At 37.9% G+C, this 22,730-nt stretch overlaps 1 protein-coding gene and 1 non-coding gene across 11 annotated transcripts; both read left to right on the top strand.

The window, feature by feature from the left end:
• The first annotated feature begins 745 nt into the window (after positions 1–745).
• LOC132157032 (LIM domain-binding protein 1-A) lies at positions 746–21,308 on the top strand. Of its 10 annotated transcripts, none has more exons than XM_059566161.1 (13): positions 746–820; positions 986–1,044; positions 3,783–3,883; positions 15,266–15,368; positions 15,546–15,590; positions 16,068–16,143; positions 16,348–16,450; positions 16,591–16,763; positions 17,097–17,219; positions 18,024–18,107; positions 18,189–18,312; positions 18,402–18,547; positions 19,663–21,308. In XM_059566161.1, exons 3-13 carry the CDS (start codon positions 3,856–3,858, stop codon positions 19,714–19,716), a joined length of 1,059 nt encoding a protein of 352 aa, XP_059422144.1. In that variant the 5' UTR covers positions 746–820; positions 986–1,044; positions 3,783–3,855; the 3' UTR covers positions 19,717–21,308. The 10 variants fall into 10 exon arrangements, with proteins under 10 accessions (XP_059422144.1, XP_059422139.1, XP_059422141.1 ...); XM_059566156.1 differs by having other exon boundaries at positions 19,070–21,308; XM_059566158.1 differs by having other exon boundaries at positions 747–820; positions 18,402–18,541; positions 19,070–21,308.
• On the top strand, positions 16,894–17,028 carry LOC132157620 (small nucleolar RNA SNORA13). Its single transcript, XR_009437561.1, has one exon. It is a non-coding gene; the product is annotated as a small nucleolar RNA SNORA13 (small nucleolar RNA).
• Positions 21,309–22,730: the final 1,422 nt, after the last annotated feature.

Genomic DNA, 22,730 nt, shown 5'->3' with positions numbered 1-22,730 from the left:
ACTGAATAAACCTGCTTTAACTTCCCTAAGCTGGTTTAAGTTGGTTTTAGCCATCTACTGGCCTGGCATGCCTATTACAGCATTTTTTTGTCATTTTCGTAGATCAGTGTGAACAGGGATCGTCTGTATAGAAAACTTTTTAAAAACACAAAGAAACTTCCCCGTTTTTTGTGCATTGTTATTTAAACGTCCCCCCAATTTTTTTTCAGCAAGCCAATAAACCATTCTTATTCAACGCCATATAAACTCTTCCCATTCAATTAAACTAGGTAGACTCTTTGCTTTGTATAACATAGTGTCTGTAAGGATCTGTCTCCAAACGTTGATTTGTGACCCATTTGCCATGTTCTCAAATAACCTTCACATTAAGCAGTGTCCGTCCTCATCTTAGGTCACAGGTGGCTGGGCTCCTGGGGCCCAGAACGAGTAGAGTTAATTGAACACAAGGCGCCCGTCCGCCTGCCTACGTGCTCGCTGCCTGAGTGAAACAGTGTATTTCCAGCAAGCGAGCGAGAGACAGAATAATGCTGTGCCTTGTGTGCCCCGGCGAGCTATCACTGCTCTGCCGTTGCCATGGTGACAGTGCCCTCGCTGGGTACACCGGGCTGGAGAAGTTGCTCTGGCTCTGCGTCATATTTATTCCAGTGGATCCGTGTGCTCTCTCCCGCCCCCTCCTTTTGCTCTCCTCTTCGTTCTCTCTCTCTCTCTCCCCCTCTCTCTCTCTCTTTCTCTGTCCATGCTTTTTAGGGCTAATTGACCCAGCTCCAGATCATCAATACACCAAGCTTTGATTACCACAAACAGCATAGACTCTGAAAAGGTAAAAATGTGGTGAGGCATACAATGTGGAACTTGATTAGATTCATTTGCTTTTATTGAACTCAAGCTGTTTTAGTGTAATAAACTGGCTGCATTTGGTGTTGTTTTCATGCACTTAATTGGATCAAGAGTTGATTGTACATCCTTCCTCTCTGTTTCTCAACAGCGCGACCGGGAACACCAGCGTAACTGCGAGGGAAGGTCAGTGAGTGTCAGCGCACACAGGTAAACATCTAAGCTACCATAATGGTGGTGTCAAAGGAAAGACAGAGGAGGGATCATCTTTGTTTTCAGCAGAGTCGGAGTGTGAGAGCGTGTGACTGAGGACGAAGGAGAGGGAGGGAGAGCGGGACCTGATTGTGCAGTCTGTGGTGAAGAGCATCTCCCGAGGCTCAGGGCTTCAAAGCCAATCTGTGGCTCTGAAAACAAAAAGCCATTTCCTACAGCAGCGCAAAGAAAATCCTTCAGTGTGAAATTATTCTCAGTAAAGTGGCTCTCTTTGATCTTTGCTCACTGTGTTTTGGACTGCAGCTCCTCTAGGCTGAAGAAAGTAAATCAGTTGAGTTTATTAAAGGCATTTTAGGAGTAAGTAAATGATTTTACATCCGACTGGCGGGTCTTTAGTGCATGCGTGGGATTGAGAGTGTTGTCTCTGTGTCATCAGCATATTGATTTTGAGTGACAGGTGACATCTAATAACAGCGGTGCGAAGAAAGCAGTGTCCTGTTCCCTAGATACACCAGATGAGAGTCTGGGAAATCAAGAGGTTGCTGAGTGCTCTCTCACTCCCCCCTCTCTGGAGTTGTCAGGCAGCTTTGACAGGGGACGTGAAGGACCAGTGGTGTGTGAAATTCAGTAGTTAGAAGCACAGCCCACTGGAGGGAGAGGCTTTGAGAGGGGAAAGCGAGGGAGGCGTTGATCGATCGCGGGACTGACACGGAGCGGGTGCCATGCGGACAGGGACTTCTGTCTGTCCTTTGGGACTATGAGAAAGCCAATGAGTCTTTAAAACAGGGAGGGCTGAAGATTTGAATGTGCACTTAGACAAAGACGAAAGCTGATCTTTTTATACTTGCAAAGTGAATAACTTCTACGGTGTATTGTTTGGTGTAAGTGGTCAGCCAGTTTTAGATACTGATTCCTTGAAGAAATTAGACACCTTAGCACACTCTAAAGAGGCTGTTTCTCCAATGTCCCAGTGCTCCAGGTACGTGTTGCATTTTTAATCTAAACTGTCTGTAGCCATTAACTGAACCATTTTCTTGTCTGTACAAATAAATGGCAGTTGCCATGTTTATAGAACAAGGTATTTCTATGTTTTTGGACAGGCTGCATGGAAATACGATGGTATTCTTAAAAATACTTCAAATGTACCGTTTAGACATCATGCTATATGGATATGGTAGCAAAATCATTAAGAATCATTACTGTACTAAAAGAAATTACTGTGTTTCTGAACATAGTATTCTTAAAAGTACCATGCAAATACCAAGCTATATGAATATTGTAAGCATAAACAGTAACATTATTTTGTCATTATGAATAAATCACACTTATTGTACAAAAAAAGTTACCATGTATAATGGGAAATGACAAGTTAACTTGATGTACCAGGTAGATAATAATGCTATTATAATCATTAACGAAACGATTGATTTTGTTGATATTGTCAGTAAAACTGAATCACATTTAGTATGATTAAACATACCAAAAAAAATTATATATATAAAATTTTTGTCACTATGAACCACAGTCATTGTACTTACAAAAGCCATTGCCATTGTTTTTCCATCTACCGGTAATGATTGTACTCTCACAGGTGCTGATATTAAAATTACAGATATTAAAAATTACAATAATACATATTTTTCAATATATTATAAGTCATTTTAAATTCTACAAGTGAACTTAGGCATCACAATACTATAATATGCAGTATAATGATTGAGATTTAATTTATTAAATGTTATTAAATAAACCCTTATTTTTATTTTTATAAATATTTACTATACTAATATTACTTTAATTTGATGTTTGCTAATAACTTCTAGGTAAATATTTACTATAAAAAATTGTGTAATGATATATTTTATACAAACATTAACATTTGTTAAATGATGACAAAGGTAATTGAAGTGAAATAAGCATGTACAATTGAATATCTAATATTTATTGATACTGATAAATAAAATAAAAGTATATCTAATATATTTTTTGGCTAAAAACTGATATGGTACCAATATATTGTGCATGTCTCCCCCAAAGTATTTTTTTGTGAATGTATCAAAGAGTGAATAATGCATAGCAATGCATAGGTTACTGAAATGGAAAGAGCAGAAGGATGGCTGTATGAGGAGAAGGCAGATCAGTCATGCAGCAGATCGAGTGTGTGTGTGTGTGTGTGTGTGTGTGTGTGTGTGTGTGTGTGTGTGTGTGTGTGTCTCACTCTGGCAGGGGTGAGCTGTACAGCAGACCCCAAGGAGCATCAGGAGGGCAGGCTGTACGTGTGCTTGTGTGTGTATGTGTGTGTTTATGCAGTGTGTCGTAGCTCCACTAGGTGGTAATGACTCCGTGCCTCTGGGCTCTGGCTGCTGCTGTTTATCTCCGTTAGCAGCACAAGGCAAAAATAGGCAATACATAGAGAGAAAAAAAGAACAGCATCACATGGCCAGTGTGCTCTAAAATGTGCCTCACAGGTCACTTTGACAATGTTGGCTCTCCCTCCCTCTCTGATCCTCTCCTGTGTCACACACACACACACACACTCTGCATCTCTCACTCTCATATTTTCTCCCTCCCACAAGTATTGCAATTTGCATATTAATGAACCTGGGTGCAGTGTCGAGCAGGAGTGTTATTCCTACTTCCTGTTTCTCGCTGAGCTCTTGTTTCTACATTTTGATTTTTTGTGTGCCCTCCTCCTGCTGACTCCCCACCCCTTTCTGCCTGTTTCTATTTCTCAGAAGGAGCCCATGCTAACAGTGCGTGGACTGAACAACACCATTTCATTAAGAGCAGTGCCAAACATGTGAGAAGATGTCTGTTGGAGGTTGTGCTTGCCCAGGTAAGAGCTTTAATTCCCTCTCTTCTGCATGGACAGCTTCAGGCAGGAGTTTTGGGGATTTTTGGGAATGAAAGGAAGATTTCACATCTTTTTTGCTTCATTACTGTGGGCCACTTAGGTCATATGTCGCATTGCATTGCACCTATGGCCTGTTTATTTGAACTGGAAAGGAGCATTAAATAAATCAGCATTCCTGTAGGGTGTCATTGGTTTTAGAGGTTCATTTGTGGCATATATTTCTGCACGTAATAGCAAGCATTTGTTCGTGACCTCAGAGCAGTGACTTCCTGGACGTTGCTGTGACTTGACTAGCCTCTCTGACTGGTGTGTATAGTTGTGTGGAGTGCTGTGCTTTTGTCAAATGACGTCAGACATCGCTCACAGCTTAAAGTGCTTTGCATGGAGAAACAAGTAAAGGCTTTTGATTGAGCAGGACACTGTGGCAGTTTAACTTCTGACGGTTATGAAAAACATATTCTCTTTGTTTTTCCTTCATGTATCATATTCTGAAAACAGTTTTAGGCGTTGGTTGGTCATTTGTGCCAGGAAATAATATGAAGAAAAAAATCAGTTCATCTGCATTGCAAACATTTTTCACATGTTGAAGGCATTTGAAATCAAAGGCATTAACTTTTTTGGCAGCTGTTCTTGCTCTGATACTGTTGAATAGAGACATCTTAAACATATGTCTTGACTAATTTATATAGGAATTGCACAATCAGTCACAATCATAAACCACTGTATATTTTGTATACAAATTAGCCTTATTTTACATTAGTTAACTTTTATAAATATTTTAGTATTATTACTTTTTTAATGCATAAACCAATATTTATAAATATAATACTTTTATATTTTATGTATGCATCTATATTTATTATTTGTTTATAAATACTTATTTTTAATATTAGTTATTTGTTATGCACACCAATAAGATCTGTTAATTTATGTATGAATTAATATATTTATATTTTTAAATATTTACATTTTATGTTTTTATCTATTCCTCTTTATAAAAATATTTGTATTTATAAATATCCTTTTTTATTTGTTTATATATATATATATATTTCAATGTTTTGTTTTATATTTATATAATATTTGTATTTAACGTATACATTTGATCAGTTCAAATCAAACCCAAGACTTTGCCAGCCCCACACTCTACTATGGGACTTCATAAAAAAGCTTCATAAATAAAAAGTGATGCTCCTAAAGACGTGGCTTCATGTTGGTGATCTGACAGCAAGTATCCTCATTGGGAACCTCTGTTCAGTGGTGGCATGAAATGTTTGGCCATACACATTTTGTAAATGTGTTAAGTGACATAGTGATGATATAAAGCTGCTAAGATGTGGAAATCTTGGTGTCTGAATGTTACCTCTTGGCCCTGTAATAAAAGAGCATGGCTGGTTTGAGTGTGGTCAAATATGCTGGAAGCAGTGATGTAGCATATGTTGACTTTGCTGTGCAGCTCAGTGTGTGCCATCACCTAAACAGAGAGGACAAATTTACACCACTAGACACAAGGCACCCTTGTTTCTGACCCAGTCTTTTTCTCTCACAAGTTCTAGTCTCTAAATCACTTAAATATGTTTTTAATCGAGTCCATATGTTCAGTCTATAGGAGTTTCCAAGTACCAAACTTCATGTTCTTAAGATCTGTGGCATAATGGAAAGACAATCACTATTACAAGGCAGGTCTGTCCTCTCCCTCACTGTGATAAAGATTAAAAACAGGGTGAATGGCATCAAGGCAAGTTTGGACCAGTGTTGGGATTGTTTCTGTGCCATAAACACAAGGCAAGAAGTTTCTTCTCTGTGCAAGAGCCACAAAAGCCTCTCTGGCCAACCCCATTGATAAACAAGCCAAAATTTGGCACGTTGCATTTGTTGAAAATCAAGTCACAAGGGTACATTTTTACAAGCGTAGTCATGGAAATTTCCACAGACATGTGTCCTGTCTGATTGCTTTCCTTTTTTATGTGAGGAGGGAGGCTGGAAAAAGGGCGAATAGAAGAAAGAAGGAGACGGGGCTAGACTGAAACAGAGGCTCGGCGCATGAGAGATGGCTCTTTCTTGCTTTTGTTTGGGGTCCCACTGCGCCGTTTCATAAAAGGCAGAAGAGCACCGTAAAAAAAAACTGCTTGTGATGTTCACCTCTGTCAGAAACACGATGCAGTCTGTTCTTACAGCACACGCCTCTCCCCTCAACACAGGTTTCATTTGAAGTCTGGTTTGTTTACATTCCTATGCTCTTATGGGCGGCACGTACAGTGGGCCGCCGTGATCTTCTCATCAGGATTCAGAGGATATATCGCTGAGCGTGGATTGCATGCTTTTAATGGCCTCTTTTATAGCTTTGTTTGAGCTAGATAACAACCCATACCGACGCTTTTAAATGATACTAAGCTCCATCCAGCTGCTCTCTGCCACTCGACTCTCTACCTCTCACCCACAAGCACTCAATATCAGCATGTGTCCTGTTACCTCATGCAGAAAGTCACATGGCCCCTTGATTAAAAGGAAATGACATTAAGCAAAGCTAAAATAGCAACCTCGGTCACAAAGCAAGCCTGTTTCAAGTTGCACAACGACGAAAGGGTTAGGGTGTGCCTGTCAAGTTAGGAGAAGCTGTGCTGATTTACACTCTCTCTGCTGGATTGGCAATGCCTGTGCATGGTGCGTTAAGCGTGCATTTGTGTGTGTGTGTGTGCAACACCCCCCGCCCCCTCCAGCCCGTGGCTCACGGATCTGTCTCATTACACAGAGCTAGAACAAAATGGCTTCCTGTACAAAAAAAATCAGCTCCCCTCAACTTGTCAGTGTTAGATGGGGATGTTAGAACTCGTTATGTCACGTGTCAGCGATGAAGAGGGAATATTAGATAAGAGCTGGCATTTGCCAGCTGTAAGACTCCACCACAGCAAGAATCAATGCGCTGTTTGAACACTAAAGGACACATGATTTTACAGACTGAATGACGATTTATTAGTGGTGCTTGGTAGGATAAGCATCACTATTGCTTATATTTGTACCTCTATTTGTATTAAGATTTGGCATGTGACTCACTGTTTGTGCTGTGGATATGAAAGATTCCTTAAATAGTGCGGATTGATGATGAAAGGTGTGCTGTTACTTTTCCATGCGTTTTCAAACTGTCATCCTTCTGGGCACCATGGGGCCACAGAAGGGTGCTAGTGGTCTGCAATATAAACGAATATGTGTCCGTGGACCACAGAACCAGTCTTGATCACTAGGCTATATTTTTAGCAATAGCCACAAAAAAAAAACATAGGGTTAAAATTATAGATTTTTCTTTTATGCCAAAAATTATAAGGATATTAAGTAAAGTTCATGTTCCATGAAGATATTTAGTAAATTTCCCACCGTAAATATATAAAAACTTAATTTTTGATTAGTAATATGCATTGCTAAGAAATCGTTTGGATAACTTCAAAGGTGATTTTCTTAGTATTTTGATTTTTTTTTGCACACTCAGATGAAAGATTTTCAAATATGGTCCGATCCTAATAAACCATACATCAATGGAAAGCTTATTTATTCAGCTTGTTTATTTTTTCATTTAAAAAAATGGACACTAAAGACACATATACATATATGTGATTTGTACATATAATTTTTACCACATTCACAGAATTTGAAAATATTAATGCAAAATGTCATTGTAGTAAAAAAAAAGGTCAGGTTAAATGTGATATTGCGATAACATAGGCTGCTAGTTTAATAAACAGTTTTTTAAGATAAAAGTTAATAAGATACAATTTTGAGTAACTTGTCTTTTAGACACAATATAACCAGTTACTGCACCTAATCTCGCGCCGCCATACTTGCTAAACAAAGCCAGAAACTAACAATATTACAGTTTTTTTTCCCAAATGAATCAGTGTTTTTGAACAAATCGTTTGAGTGAATTAATCAATGACTCCTGAAAGCACTTGAATTTGTGCACTATATTGTAGAAAAAGTAATAGACCTATACTATTAAACTACTCTGAATTCCGTGTCTTATTCTTGATTGGATTGTGTTTCTGAGCAAATGATTTAATAGATGATCAAATAACTCACTTATACACACAGTCACTTGTCGCCACCTGCTGGTGTAATTAAGGCATTTGTAGTAAGAGTTGTTGGGTTCAACATGGTTAAATAAAGTCGTTATTTTCGGGGTTTTTGCTCACAAAAAGTATTCTTGTAACTTCGTAAAATTACGGTTGAACCACTGATGTCACATAGATCATTTTAACGATGTCCTTGCTATATTTCTGGACCTTGACCGTGGTAGTATGCTTGATGTCTATGGGAGGGTCAGAGATCTCTCGGAATTCATCAAAAATATCTTAATTTGTGTTCCGAAGATGAACAGAGGTCTTACGGGTTTGGAACGACATGAGGGTGAGTAATTAATGACAGAAAATTTTTGTGTGTACTATCCCTTTAAGAATTCCCTAAAGAAATAGACTTACTTTGAAGGTAGAAAAAAAGCAATCTAGAAACCAGAATATAATGGAGACTTTTTGCTAGGGGTTGACTCTTTACTTGAGCTAATAATCTGCTTTGCATCAGATTATGATTAACTAACGTTACCCGAACCATTCTTGGAACTGCATAGCAACACACTTAGTTCATGGTGGAGACCTTTGCATGGGCAAATATTTTGTTCAGAAAATGTTAGTATGTAATTCTGCAATCATGATAAAGAGCAGCTGCTTTAGTTGGACCTGAATAATTGTATCGATTAGCAATTGTAAGTGTAAGACCGAGTGTATTGTAGAACTGCAGTAATAAAATGAGAAGTAAGCAAAGGCATCTGTATCTTGTAGAGTGACGAGGATCAGCTGTTTGCTTCTCTATGATTTCCAGCTCAGTGGCTCCTGTCCTGAAACCTCAATAAACTCTCATGACCTGACCCTGCGGCTGCTGTTGCCAATGGAAACACACACAGTATGATTACAACAGACCCCACACTCTCTCTGTATACCTGAAGTGTGTGTTTTATGTAAGGAACACCTAAAGTGCCAGTTCTGATTTATTTCCAATGAAAGCAAATGTGTTTTCCTCAGTATGTTTTACTGCTCATTGATTTTTCTCAGCATTCTCATCAAATATTTCTACCGCTGGTTTTTGAGGTCTGACACTGGTGTTTGATGGCACAGAGTGTTTGCCAACAAAGTCAACGAACACCACAGTTGCTTATTAGTCATTTATCAGACACTTTCATATCCAAAGTGACTTACAGTATATTCATTACAGGTCCAGTCCCCGTGGAGTGACCTGAGGTTAAGTGCTTTGCCACATCTTTAACCACTAAGTTACCACTACAGTGCATCAGGAGGCAGAATATTCACAGTATATTTGTTAAGCGTGGGCATTTCAGAGCCCTCATCTTATTTCCTCTCACAGCAGTGCAAAGCGTGTTTCCGAGTGATTTAACGGCTTAAAGAGATGCTTGCAACAAAAAAAGCCAGTCAATTTAATCCACCAGTGGGTTCACTTAGCTTTGCATACGTCTCTGGCAATCAAATGCGTGTAAGACTTTTAGGTGGTAATGAGTGGTTTGACATGAAAAGAAAGGAATCACCTGTAGAGCACAAGCTTTAGAAAAGCCTGCGAGACAGTTTGATCCCTGCTGGGTCATCAGAGCATCATCATCTGGAAAACCAGTGGCAGTCTTTTAAAGTGTGTCCATTGCTAGTGATTGAGGTCAGTAAGAATTATCATTATTTTTTAAAGAAATCATTACTTTTATTCAACAAAGGATGCATTATGTTGATCAGACATGACATTAAACACTTTTAGAATGCTACAAAATATATATTTTTTCCAAATAAAAGCTGCTCTTTTGAATGTTTTAATCATCAAAAAAAATAATTAAAAGTGGATGTCACAAAAATATGAAAGAGCATTACTCTTTTCAACATTGATAATAATAAGAAATGAAGACCAAATAAGCATAGATTTCTGACTGGAGAAATAACCATTACCAGAATCATTTGTATTTTAAAATGTATTCAACTAGAAAATAGTTATTTTAAATAGTAGTAATATTTTACAGTATTACTGTTTTTACTGTATTGATCAAATAAATGTAGTGTTTTATTGAATAAAATATTTAAACATCTAAAGATAATAAATAAATGTCCTCCTGTTATATTACTGAAATATTTTTGATAACCAAAAAAAAAAAACCAATCCAGATTTTACCAACATATTAGCATGTACAGTTAATTTTTTCTCACTAATGATTTTACCATGACTTTTCCAGTTTGTGATGACAGGATAACAGTAGCAATCTCACAAAGAGTATTTACCCAAACAAACACTTCAGAATATAAAATATTTCTATTGACTATAGAAATGTTTACATTTTCATTAATTTCCAATCACACGTTTGAAATTACCAAAATTTTTCCAAGACGTAAACAAATATTTATGCATGCGGTATATAAATGCTTAATCTGGATCTGGGGATTTATTACACCGATTTCATGGGACAAAAAAGTGTAGTCCATCTTTTGTGAACAGCACATGAGATTCCTCTCCTGCACATTCCTCTGAGTGGAGGACAGACATTAGATATGATTTGTACTGCAGTCATTCCCCCACAGTAGTTAGTATGGCTCTCACATATGTCGTCTGTCGCCAGAGCATTATCGCGCTCTGCCAGCCATGTAGCTGTGAGCAGCCTGGGTGAGCGTGAGGCGCATGGCTCCTCCTGTGCTTGTGTTTGGGAGAGATGAGGCAGTGGCATAACAAAGAGCCCCTGGAGCACTGAGAGGCAAGCCGAGGCCTCGTCAGGGAGAGAGATTTTGTCAGCCATGTTGGTGGAGGGTGGAGTTTTTCCCACAGAGGCAATCCTTCATTCAAACCAGAGGAGTTAAAATAGGAACAGCTTCACTGCTGCAGATGAAGGACGTTCATAAAGCTCATAAAAGAATTCAGCAAGAGCCCCCAGTGGAAGTTTAGCTATAATCGTTTTCTTGTTCAGCGTGTCTGAAATGAATGTAGCATTTAAACAAGCAGCTTATTAGATCCATAAGTTATCAGACCCACGTTGAGGTACCTGTCATCCTGATTTCGCACGCTAATTTATATAATCTTCATTGTCTCCCTTAACACTCGTGTAATTGTGAAGTTGGCCCGTAGTTTCTTTGCTAAATTTGTGCTACAGTACCTTGGGACTTCAGGGAATGTTCGTGACACTAGGGGGCGATGTTGTTCTATCTGAGGGAGTCTAACCCAACACTGGAATTTATTAGAAATGTATTATGTGTTGATTTGATCCACAGCCAGATTAATATACAGTTGATTCTTTAGTAAAGTCTCTGGCTTGAAGGCTTTTAATCGTTCTGAAAGAGACCGCTGACCCAGAAATTAAGTTGATGTAATAATTTACTCCCCTTCATGTCGGTCTAAACTTGAATGCCTTTCTTTTTTTTGTGGAACATAGAAGATATTTAGAAAAATGTTACAATGAAACTCAACATTCCTCCTTTAATAAAACGTGACATTGTTTTTATATAATTAGGAAAAAAGTGAAATAAAAACATTATGAATTTTTTTTATTAATTTAGTGTGCAATGTAACAAAATATTCAAAATGTTTTTAATATATATATTTTTGTGACTGGGTATGTTTGTGCATAAACCCAAGTAATAATTAATAAAAAATGGATTATAAATTCAATGTCTCTGTTACTTACGTTACTTAGTGGAGAAGATAAGAAACATATCCTCAGCTCCGCAGAGCTGCTCACACTTACAAAAAACTAAAAAGAGAAAAGAACATGTTTGTTTGGAAACCAGTTTCAATTTTAAAATGAAATCATTAACCTGTTGAAAGTGTGTTACTGAAACCCAGAAAATCAGTAATGACGTGCTTTGATAGTTAAAGATTTGAAAAACAAAAAGGTGGGAATAAAGAACCCTGAACTCTAAAAAAAAGAAAAAAGACCTGTTTCATAAAGAAAGGATTCTTCAGCATACTATGGTTCTAAATGGATAAAGAACCTAGAGTGCAACCCTATATTTTATTAGGGTTATGCTCATGTAGACCTTTTTTCTGAGAAAGTACTGATAAAACAAGGCAAAAGTTCAGCATGTTAGAATTTGCATATTTATATTGCCTGTGAAGACAGGACAGTGGAACTTGTTTTTGTGACCTCGCCAACCAATAGCGCCAAATTACAGGAACAATAGTATTGCATCAAAGGTGCTTAATGCTGTTCCTGGATATCCCTCACTGCAAAGTTTATTTCCATAACCACTCGAACACCTGTCTGTAATTTTGAATGTTTGATTAGAGTTGAAACTGGATCTCATCGACTGAGCCAGCAGCCTTTTAGATAGTTTCCAGCCCAGATCTTTTGCTTAAAGCAAAACCTTCATCTGTTACATATATTGGCATCTGTAGATTGCAAGTTATGATCACGCTTAGCCAGTCATCTTTATCTTATATTCCATAGAACTCTTAAAAAAACAATTTAATATAAAGTCTTGATCTTGGCTCTCACTATTCATCATAATAGTGTCTTAAACGCACACACACACAGGTGGTTTATGGGGACTCTCCATAGGTGCAATGGTTTTTATACTGTACAAACTGTATTTTCTATTGCCCTACACCTAAACCTACCATCTACAGAAAACTTTTTACATTTTTAGATTTTCAAAAAAAAACACCATTTATGACATAGGCAGTGTCCTTAAACCTCTTTCATATTGTAATACCATTTGACCTTGTAAACCCCCCAAACCATTGTATACACACACACACACACACACACACACACACACACACCTTAACCATCTACTAATGATAAAAAACAAGTTTTCTACACATTCTGTAAGTTTCCAATTCTTTGTCTGATCACGCATAATTATTCAAAAACAAGGGCTTATGGGTGTTTTCCACTGTCCCACATTGCAGCATGAGCTTGTTATTTTGTAGTTTTACAATAATTTGCTGTTGCAGGAGAAGATGAAGCCTGTAGTGATTTCAGAGTCAAATTGTGGTTATAATATTTATTGTAGCAAATCAGTTAAACCTCATAAATTCTGACACTTATGTTTTGTGACCGATTCACAGTTCTCGATTTTTCTGAAAGGTCCAAATGTCTTAAGTTGTGACATTAATGAAATTAACCTGGGCAAATTTTGAAATATAAATACAAGAGTTTTACATGATTATTTTATATAGGGATTTAAATATACTAATTATATATTGTGTATTTTATAAAATGTATGTTTTATGTTTCTTGTATATTTTCTAAATGTATAAAATATTTAAATATTAAAAATATTTGCCTGTAAACAAAGTGCTCTCTCTGCACTCATTGAAGTCATGTGCTAGTTATTTACTTATTTGTTTATTCAAGTTTAACTGTAGTCCACTCTGAAGTGTTTTCATGTTTCTCTTTTGACACTTTTACAATGTAGGTTTTCGTCGTGAAGTGTGTCCCGGATGAGGGTGCAGGGCTGGGGGAGGGGTGTGTTTGATTGGAGGGGACCGCGATGGGTTGATGCTCCACCAGAGCAGGGAGTGTTGAGGGGGGTTGCGCGGAGAGAAAGAAGGGCCTGGACTATTGTTCATGAGCAGGAACAAAGGGTCGCACGGGCACTTTTCCTCGTTACCCCCTTGAGTCCGGTTCCCGTTTAACACGGTCTACATCTACCAGCGCCGAAGCTGCATTTTGTAACTGCTTTTTGCACACCACCATGGTTTGAAACGGGGTGATGTTTCAGCTTACCTGGCTTTAACGACAGCGACCGACAGAGCGGGATTATATTCAGGGAGCACCGGGGACAGAGCGTCGAATTCCAGCTTGGATTCCTGCAGGTGCGCTTTAGCGTCAGTGTAACGCTAATTCACAGCAACGTTTAGTTTTAAAGCGAGAAAACGTGAAAATAAATGCGTTGAATTGCGTCGCTATGGTGATGTTGTTTACGCTGTTGGGAGAATCAGCAGCCTGTGCGGGCCTCGCCTGTGTTCCGAGCCAGGCCTGGCTAAGCTAGGCTATCAAGTTTGTTGCTATAGTACAAAAATATAGAGACCTGCTAGGAATCATTTGCTAAAAACAAACCAGCGATACGTGTTTTGAATTAAGTGACATGTGTTTTAAAAGTAGTTAAGTGCACTTTTTGTGTGAAATGTATTAAGTAGTGTGGCTACACCATAGTAACGTTAAGTATCTTAGCACAAATGTTTTCCCCAACAGAGAGAGGAGGATGAAGAAGTGTTTGCCATTAATCTGTGGAGAAGTGTGAATATGCATTAAATGCAGGTCTTCGCAATATCATGAGTTTTAATTGTTGAAAATTATAATCATTTGAGATTAAAATGTATTTATTTATTATTATTATTTATTATAGTTTGTCAAACAGTGCGTGCAAATCTTAGAACATGACTGAGAAATAATTAATGCATTAAGTTTCACCGATACATTATAAAACGAAGCTCTAATGTAAAGAGAGTAACGTTAGGTATTAAAAGAATGTATCTTAACTATGCAGATTTCTAAAATTCACAGAGACAACACATTGACAGGATGGTGCCCCAGACGAGTAGACTAGCAGATCTGTATGACCATGGATAATTTCCCCAGATCTTCTGGTTGACGGTCATGCAAAATTTGGAAATATCAGGGAAATTTAATATTGCAAAAAGTTATGGATTTTTCTGTGGTGAATATAAATGTTGTTACGCCAATTCAAATTATTCAATTATTCTTTAGAAATTACATTCATTTTTTACTTTTATTGTATAGCGTTTATATATTGTGACACACATGCACACCGGATCCTAAAGTGCATTTAATGGATAATGTTGCATTATAGTTATTGACTGAATTGTGCATTGCATTAGATTAGTGTTTGTCAAGCCTGTTTTTGGGTTGTTGCTTTAGGCTTGCCGTTTCAGTTTAAATGAATTAACAGAGCAGGGCTAGCTGGAGTTACATGAATCCCTTTTGCGGGATTGGGGGATGGGCTGTCATGAGCTTCAGGGAAATATCACGTGATCACATAATGGTGTTTGCTGACCAGGGTGTGGGGGACTTTCAGTCTGAAAAATACATATTTATTGTTTCAAATAGATAATAAATATTAAAGCCCAGATCAACATGCATTTCACTAAGCTAATTGCAAGGCCAGACAGTGGGCATGAATAACTCAAGCCGCCTAAATATATTAAAAAACAAGACGTTATGGAGAAGTTAGGCCAAAAATAGACATGTCTTGTTTACCCACAGCTGCACTAAATGCATCAGGATTTTACTGGCTGGGTTTGTAGGCCTGTCTGTATATTTTGTGAATGGACGCTAAATCTAAATGTCTGAATGGTGTTCTCTCTTTCGTTATCTAGGCTGTTCGTCCAAGTCATTCAAGCTGTACTCCCCAAAGGAGCCCCCCAACGGTAGTGCCTTCCCTCCGTTTCACCCAGGCGCAATGCTGGATAGAGATGTGGGGTGAGACTTGTGATTGCTTTTGTGTTTTTGCCTAATGTGTGTGGCTATTTTCTAGTTTTAAAGTAGTAGTAGTTTGGCATCTAGCTAACGTCTAACTAAAGTAAACTGATCATACACTAGATATTTAATATGAAAGGTGCTCATTTTAAGGTCTTAATAATGCTCTTTATATTGCAGTCCGACACCGATGTATCCACCCTCTTACATGGAGCCTGGAATAGGGTAAGAACTTACTTGGCTATTGACATTTGGTCTACAGCAGTTTATTTACAGGTGATAGACAACAGGGTGTAACACAAAGTGTATGTACAAGCTTTTGGTTTCGCTTATTATTGTAACCTACCTCAAGCCTTTTCAGACTCTATTCTGCCTATTGAAATACTATTCACTCATATTGCTTGGATATTTTCTAAAAAGTGGAAATGTATTGTTATACAATTCATAAACACGTGCACTACTACTGTTCGAAGGTTTGTGGTCAGTAAATTTTTTTAAAATGTTTTTGAAAGTCGTTTACCACACTCACCATTTACTGTGAACTATTATTACAATAGAAATGACTGTTTTCCTATATTTTTTTAAATGTATGTTACTCAAAGCTGAATTTTCAGCAGCCATCACTTCAGTCTTCAATGTCACATGATACTTTAGAAATCATTCCGATTTGCTGATCAACAAACCTTTCTTTTCATGTTACAGGAGGCACACACCGTATGGAAATCAAACAGACTACAGAATATTTGAGCTCAACAAAAGACTACAGAATTGGACAGAGGTAAAAAAAAAAAAAAAAAAAATCACATTTGGGGTACACAAATTTATAAAGGGAGTAGCGGAAATCTTCATTTGTAGAAATGGAAACAGTAGGTTGTTAGCATGCATGCAAAACCATGGCATTTACTTGCTGCTTGTTTAGCAAATGTAAGTTTATTTGAATTAAGATTACATGTGAATAGTGTTTTTCGTTCTTTCTCAGCAGGACTGTGACAATTTGTGGTGGGATGCGTTCACTACAGAGTTTTTCGAAGATGATGCAATGCTGACGATCACTTTCTGTCTGGAAGATGGGCCCAAACGATATAGTAATGTCCTGTTTTGTAAAGTCACTTCAGTGATTGTGAATAAACTGAATAAACAAATATAGACAGAGTCATGAGAAAATGCATTTATATTCTGCTTTTCCCCACTGTATCTGAATCCAAAATTTGTATCCTATTTCCAGCTATTGGTAGGACGTTGATCCCTCGGTACTTCAGGAGTATTTTTGAGGGTGGGGCCACTGAACTCTTCTATGTGCTGAAACATCCCAAGGAGTCTTTCCACAATAACTTTGTGTCCCTGGACTGCGATCAGTGCACCATGGTTACACAGAACGGCAAACCCATGTTCACACAGGTATCCTTTTCCTTTGTGTTTATTGCCAGAGTTTTAAAACTTTAATTAAGCATTTATTTTGTTATGAACACCGTGGTACACCACACCACACTTTATGTAAAGTTTATTATCAGAAATAAATTCTAAAAATGGCCTTCATGTGTTGCCCGTTCATTTCCTTTCCAAAGTGAATGCGGTGTCAGGGAAGGCATACATTAACTCTTGTTGTGATCTTAAATGGAATTCAGAGTACTTCCATTAAATAAGCTCTGCAATAAGAACATAACGATTGAGTTTAAAGCAGGCCACCTCCACCTTTTTTGATGTTGCTGAGAAGTCCTTTCATCTCCTCAGGTGTGTGTGGAGGGCAGACTGTACCTCGAGTTCATGTTTGATGACATGATGCGTATAAAGACGTGGCACTTCAGCATCAGACAGCACAGAGAGGTGGTGCCGAGGAGCATCCTGGCAATGCATGTGAGTTTGATTTCAGTATTGACAATCTTATGGATTTGTTCTAGAGCCCCTACACAATGATATAACGGTTTAAAAGTCTGGGGTCAGGATGTTTTTGTTTTGTTTAAAGAAATTTTTATTTTTTTATTTATTTATTCAAGGACACATTAAATTTATTAAAAGTAACAGTAAACACATTCATAATACTACAAGTGATTTATGGTTCAAATAAATTCTGTTTCAATTAATCAAGAAATCCTGGTAAAAAGGTATCATGGTTTCCAAAAAATATTAAGCAGCACATCTGTTTTCAACATTGATGATAATGTTTCATGAGCACCAAATCAGCATATTAGAATGACATCTGATGTGACACTAAAGACTGGAGTAATGGCTGCTAAAACTCAGCTTTACCATCACTGAATAATTTTTTTTAAAAATATTAAATTTGATTTTGTAACTATATCCACCGTATTAGTGGTTTGTGTTTTTAATTATGTAGCATAGGTGATGATAAGAGACTTTTTTTTAAAGAATTTTTTTTAACTGTATTTTGCTATTAATTCAGACCATTTTGTAGTTATGTTATCCAGATAATTTCAGCTATGTGCTGTTTTTTGTTTTGTTTTACTTTATAATTGTAAAGACATTTTAAGAAAATATTTATTTTTAACTGTTTGTTTGTTTTTTTGTAAAAAAAAATTAACCACCTTGTAGTTTCAGTAAATGTTTTTATCATAATTGGTGCTTGTCTTTGGTAAATCATTGGCAACAACCATGTCGGCACACAATTGTTGTTGATTTACTAAATTTGTTCCTCAACAGGCCCAAGACCCCCAAATGCTTGACCAGCTATCAAAAAACATCACTAGATGTGGCTTATCTAACTCTACGCTGAACTACCTCCGAGTAAGTTCATTTCCATCAGTCTAGAGAACGGTCGATATGAATTCAAAAACATTACTAACCGTTTTTTTTTCTCTCCCACAGCTTTGTGTAATCCTGGAGCCCATGCAGGAACTGATGTCCAGACACAAGACGTACAGTCTCAGCCCACGAGACTGCCTCAAAACCTGTCTGTTTCAGAAATGGCAGCGGATGGTGGCCCCACCAGGTGAGAATCGAGCGACTTTCATCTCAAAGTCCAACATCCAGCAGTGTCCCACCCGAGTCTCAGATATCTCCCCTGTGCTTTTTGTCCAGCTGAGCCAGCAAGACAAGCCCCCAACAAGCGAAGGAAACGAAAAATGTCCGGCGGCAGCACGATGAGTTCTGGAGGGGGAAACAACAACAACAACAGTAAAAAGAAAAGTCCAGCCAGCAGTTTTGCGCTCTCCAGCCAGGTACCTGTAAGCATCTCATTTTGATGTCCATTTTGAGCTATGGGAGATGGGTTAGCGGGAGGAGGGTGGACCAATGCTTGTATTCAAGTTATGCCTCATATTAGAAAGACAGGCCCAACATAGAGACAAGTGGACATGATCCAATGCTGGGCAGTCCCTGGTCCTTTAGGGCCGCAGGTCTGTGGGTTTTTTGTGCTTTTTGTCAGTCTTTTGGGTGTTTTGAGCTCCAGAGACGCAGCCAACACTAGAGACCCGAGGTGGAATGAACCCATGCAGCACTCAAGGATCCGGGATGCCCACCATGGCAGATCTATTTAGTGTTCAGCATGGTGAAGATAGCCTTTTCACACACAGCACTGCTGGTTTAAGTTCCCTTGCTGATTTGGGCTTGTAGTGGGCAGAATAGTTGAGGTGTAGTTCCTCAGTGCCTTCTGCAGTTGCGATGTGGTGTAGAAAGCCACCGCGTCCCCTTACGGAGCACCCCTGGGTTGTGGGGATAATGTTTGCGCCCCTTCCTGTCCCCTGCAGGATGTGATGATGGTGGGAGAGCCCACTCTGATGGGAGGGGAGTTCGGGGACGAGGATGAGCGGCTCATCACGCGGCTGGAAAACACACAGTTTGATGCGGCCAATGGCATCGACGACGAGGACAGTTTCAACAGTTCCCCCGCCCTGGGCACCAACAGCCCCTGGAACAGCAAAGCTCCCTCCAGCCAGGAGAGCAAAAATGACAACCCCACCTCACAGTCATCGCAGTAGAAGTGTTAGGGGCTAGCGAAAGGCTCGCAAGACCCGGTCCTAGACTTCTGCTCAGTTGGCCTCCTCCTCTGTCGCCGTCAGACATTCCGTTTTTGTTGATTCTTTTGTTTCTTTGAGAGTCGTTTTGCAACACCGTCAGTTTCTGTGTCTCGGTCAAGCTTAGCGATCAGGCTGTGGGTTATTGTTCCAACCTCGGGTCTCTCTGTGCGTGCTGTGCTATGACACGCATGGCTGTTTCTGTTGTGCTCACTTGACAGGAAAGGATCTCTTTTTATCTGACCGTTTAGTGATATGACCATTGTGTGCACCTCAGACTCAAACCCAAAGCTCCATTTTTAAAAACTCAATTATTTGTTTTGTAGGACCTGGTTGGAACAAAAACCTGTACAGTTCCGGAGCTTGAGGACCGGAGTTGAGAACCACTACGTAAAGTTCTTTAAGTAAAACTAAATAAAGTGTAAAGCATCGAGGTTCTTGAGTTTGGTTATGCCCGGAATGGTCACTGAGAGCTTGCCTGACCATTACACCAGACTCAAAAAAAGTGTTTGATTTTTTTTTTTTTATTATTATTATTTGTTTGCATTCTCTTTAGTTTCTTGTTTTTTATTTTATTTTTTATAACGATTTCTAAAGTGAAAAAATAAGCAAGCAAACAAAAACTCTAAATATCCTTTGCACTCTTGTCACTGTATTTTGGATCTATTTTTCTTAAAAAAGTATTATGATGAATTTTGTTCTTATTAAAAAAAAAATGATAATCTTTAACTGGAAAACGCTGTCAATCTCAATGTAAAATAACAAATTTTGTATTGTTACTGTTATCAATATTATTGTAAGTAGATGCTAACTTGCTTTAGTCTTTACACCTATTTGTCTTTCTTTCTGTTTTAATCATCTTTGAAAATGAGATTACATGATCATAGCATGTATGTCTGGGAACTGCATGTGTCAGACATTAGCTATCGCAGCTGTAACAGTCTCATTGTTCGCAGGATCTACATCCTACAATGTTAGTACAATGGCCGGTGGCACATTTTGTCCCAAGACTGTTGCTATAAACATTGTTTCATGGAGATTTTTAGCCTATATTGAAAAGAACAGGCTGAGCCCAATGCCTGTCGTACACACTGATCATTAGTTTGCTTTGAACGTGTAGGGAAAACATCAAATTAGTATCCCAGCTATTGTTTTTTCTTAACCGATGCTACAGACCAAGGAGCAAGATCCTTTAATCAACACATTTATATAATGTTTTTTCATCATTTTGTTTGTGTATTTGTGATTGTATATTTAAGATAGTAGCCAAGTTCTGTATAAGTGTAATTCTATTTACTCTTCTTAGGACCCCTGTGCCCTTCACCCCTTCATATGTCAAAAGTAAAACTGAACCTCTCATTTCATATTGTTTCTAGATGCATTTTAGGTACAACTACCTTTTACATGAGAAGGTAGATTATAGTTTTAAAGTAGATGTACAATGTTTTTTTTTTTTTTTAAGTCCTTGCCATTGCATTATATTGAGACGATACATGTTGCTCTGTATTTGATGTTGCCTTTGTACATTATTTCACTTGTTTTTTTTTTTTTTTTTCCTTAACCTAAAATGATATATTAGTCCTTGAATGAATCCTTAAGAATTCTTATTTAAATTTGTATAATTAAACATCATCCAGGTCAATGATTCCAAGAAGCCCCTTTGAGGTTACATTGTATTAGGTTTTAAAATACCAGAGGGCACTCCATTGCAGGGCTTCTGCTGACTTATAAAAACGGCTGAAGACTAAATTATGGTTAAATATAACCATTCTAAGGCATACAAATCTGAAATAAATTTTTCTTCAATGTCACTTGTGAAATACAGTGGTGTTTCTGGTTTATTTCTCAAATCGGCCATAAAGCGGGCGTGCTCTTCTGTTTTCAGAGCATCTTTGTTTTACAGATATATTTTTGTCTTGTGTCTGCCATTGACAGTTGATATATGGTACCAATAAAACTCATTTTCACAAGCCATCATGCCTGGTATGTGGTTAAAATATTAACAGTACATTAAAAACTATGGGTTTTTTGATAAGAAATGTGAACAACTCTTAAAAGTCAATACTAGAGTGTTAATGACGCTTCATATTTCCAGGTAGATCCTATGCAAACAGATCCCGATCTGAAAGTGTTTTTGTTGTACTTTACGGTTAGTACAGTGTTTGCTAACCTGGTCATTTGTAAGTGATAAATCAATAGAAGGCCACCAGGAAGCATGCATGTCCTATATTTATACCGGAACTGTTAACAGGAATAACAAAAAGGAAACCATTTAAAATGTCCCGTGACAAATGTTTTTGTTGTTTGTAGGGCTGCTCCGATCACGGTCGGCCGATCGTTATGAGCATCTCGTCAGTAAAGCCGGTTCTCTAATCAGCGGTAAATTCCCTCAGGTGCGTGATTTCACATAGAGCAGCTGTTACTACACAGAGCCGTTGTTAACCGAGAAGATGCGCAAATAAACGCTGAAATGAACGTGGATTTGCGCATCTTCTCGGTTAACAACGGCTCTGTGTAGTAACAGCTGCTCTATGTGAAATCACGCACCTGAGGGAATTTACCGCTGATTAGAGAACCGGCTTTACTGACGAGATGCTCATAACGATCGGCCGACCGTGATCGGAGCAGCCCTAGTTGTTTGAATAAGTTAAAGCAGGAACATTGGAATTAACTATTTGGAATTCTTAGCAATATTATTAGCTTTAAATCCAACTAATTTTCATTAAGCATCCACACGTGCTTATTCATCTGTTAAATGTTTTTGAGTAAAAGATGTGACACTCACTTTCAGATCTGTTATGACATTAATAAATGCAGTTCTAACCCAAAATAATTTAAATACACCCACTATGTTTTCAATTAATAAATCAAAAGTAATTGGATATTCTTGAATTGTTAGTTCACACAAATATGAAAATTTTCAATTTACTCGGTTCCAAACCTCTTTCTTTTGTAAAACTTTTGTCACTCATTCTCTATTTTTTTAAATAAAAATGTAGGCCTATAATTTAATTGATGAAATATAAAATTAATATATTTTTTTTTTATTTGGGACAATTATTTTTTTTAATTGAAAAATTTTCATTGTCATTAATTTTAGGTGAAGGGTTTGATTATACTTAAAACACAAGCAGTATTTAATGATATTTAAGTCTTTATTATTTCTTTTTTAAATGGTATTTATATAAAGACATTTTAATTTATTTTGTAAGTTTGGTCTGAGTTCTTGATGCTTTTACAACGTTTTCACCAACAGATCTCGCCAGCCTTTCAATGGTGTTGGCAGGGGCGGCCTTAAGCATCTGGGGGCCCGTTTCAATAACTAATATGGGGCCCTGCCCACATAAAATGTAAACATAATAGAGCAGAAAAAGCAAGGATTCCTGTTGGTTTG

The sequence above is a fragment of the Carassius carassius genome, chromosome 14 (genome assembly GCF_963082965.1).
Source record: "Carassius carassius chromosome 14, fCarCar2.1, whole genome shotgun sequence".
Taxonomy (NCBI): domain Eukaryota; kingdom Metazoa; phylum Chordata; class Actinopteri; order Cypriniformes; family Cyprinidae; genus Carassius; species Carassius carassius.
This window is presented reverse-complemented; position numbering and strand designations above follow the sequence as displayed.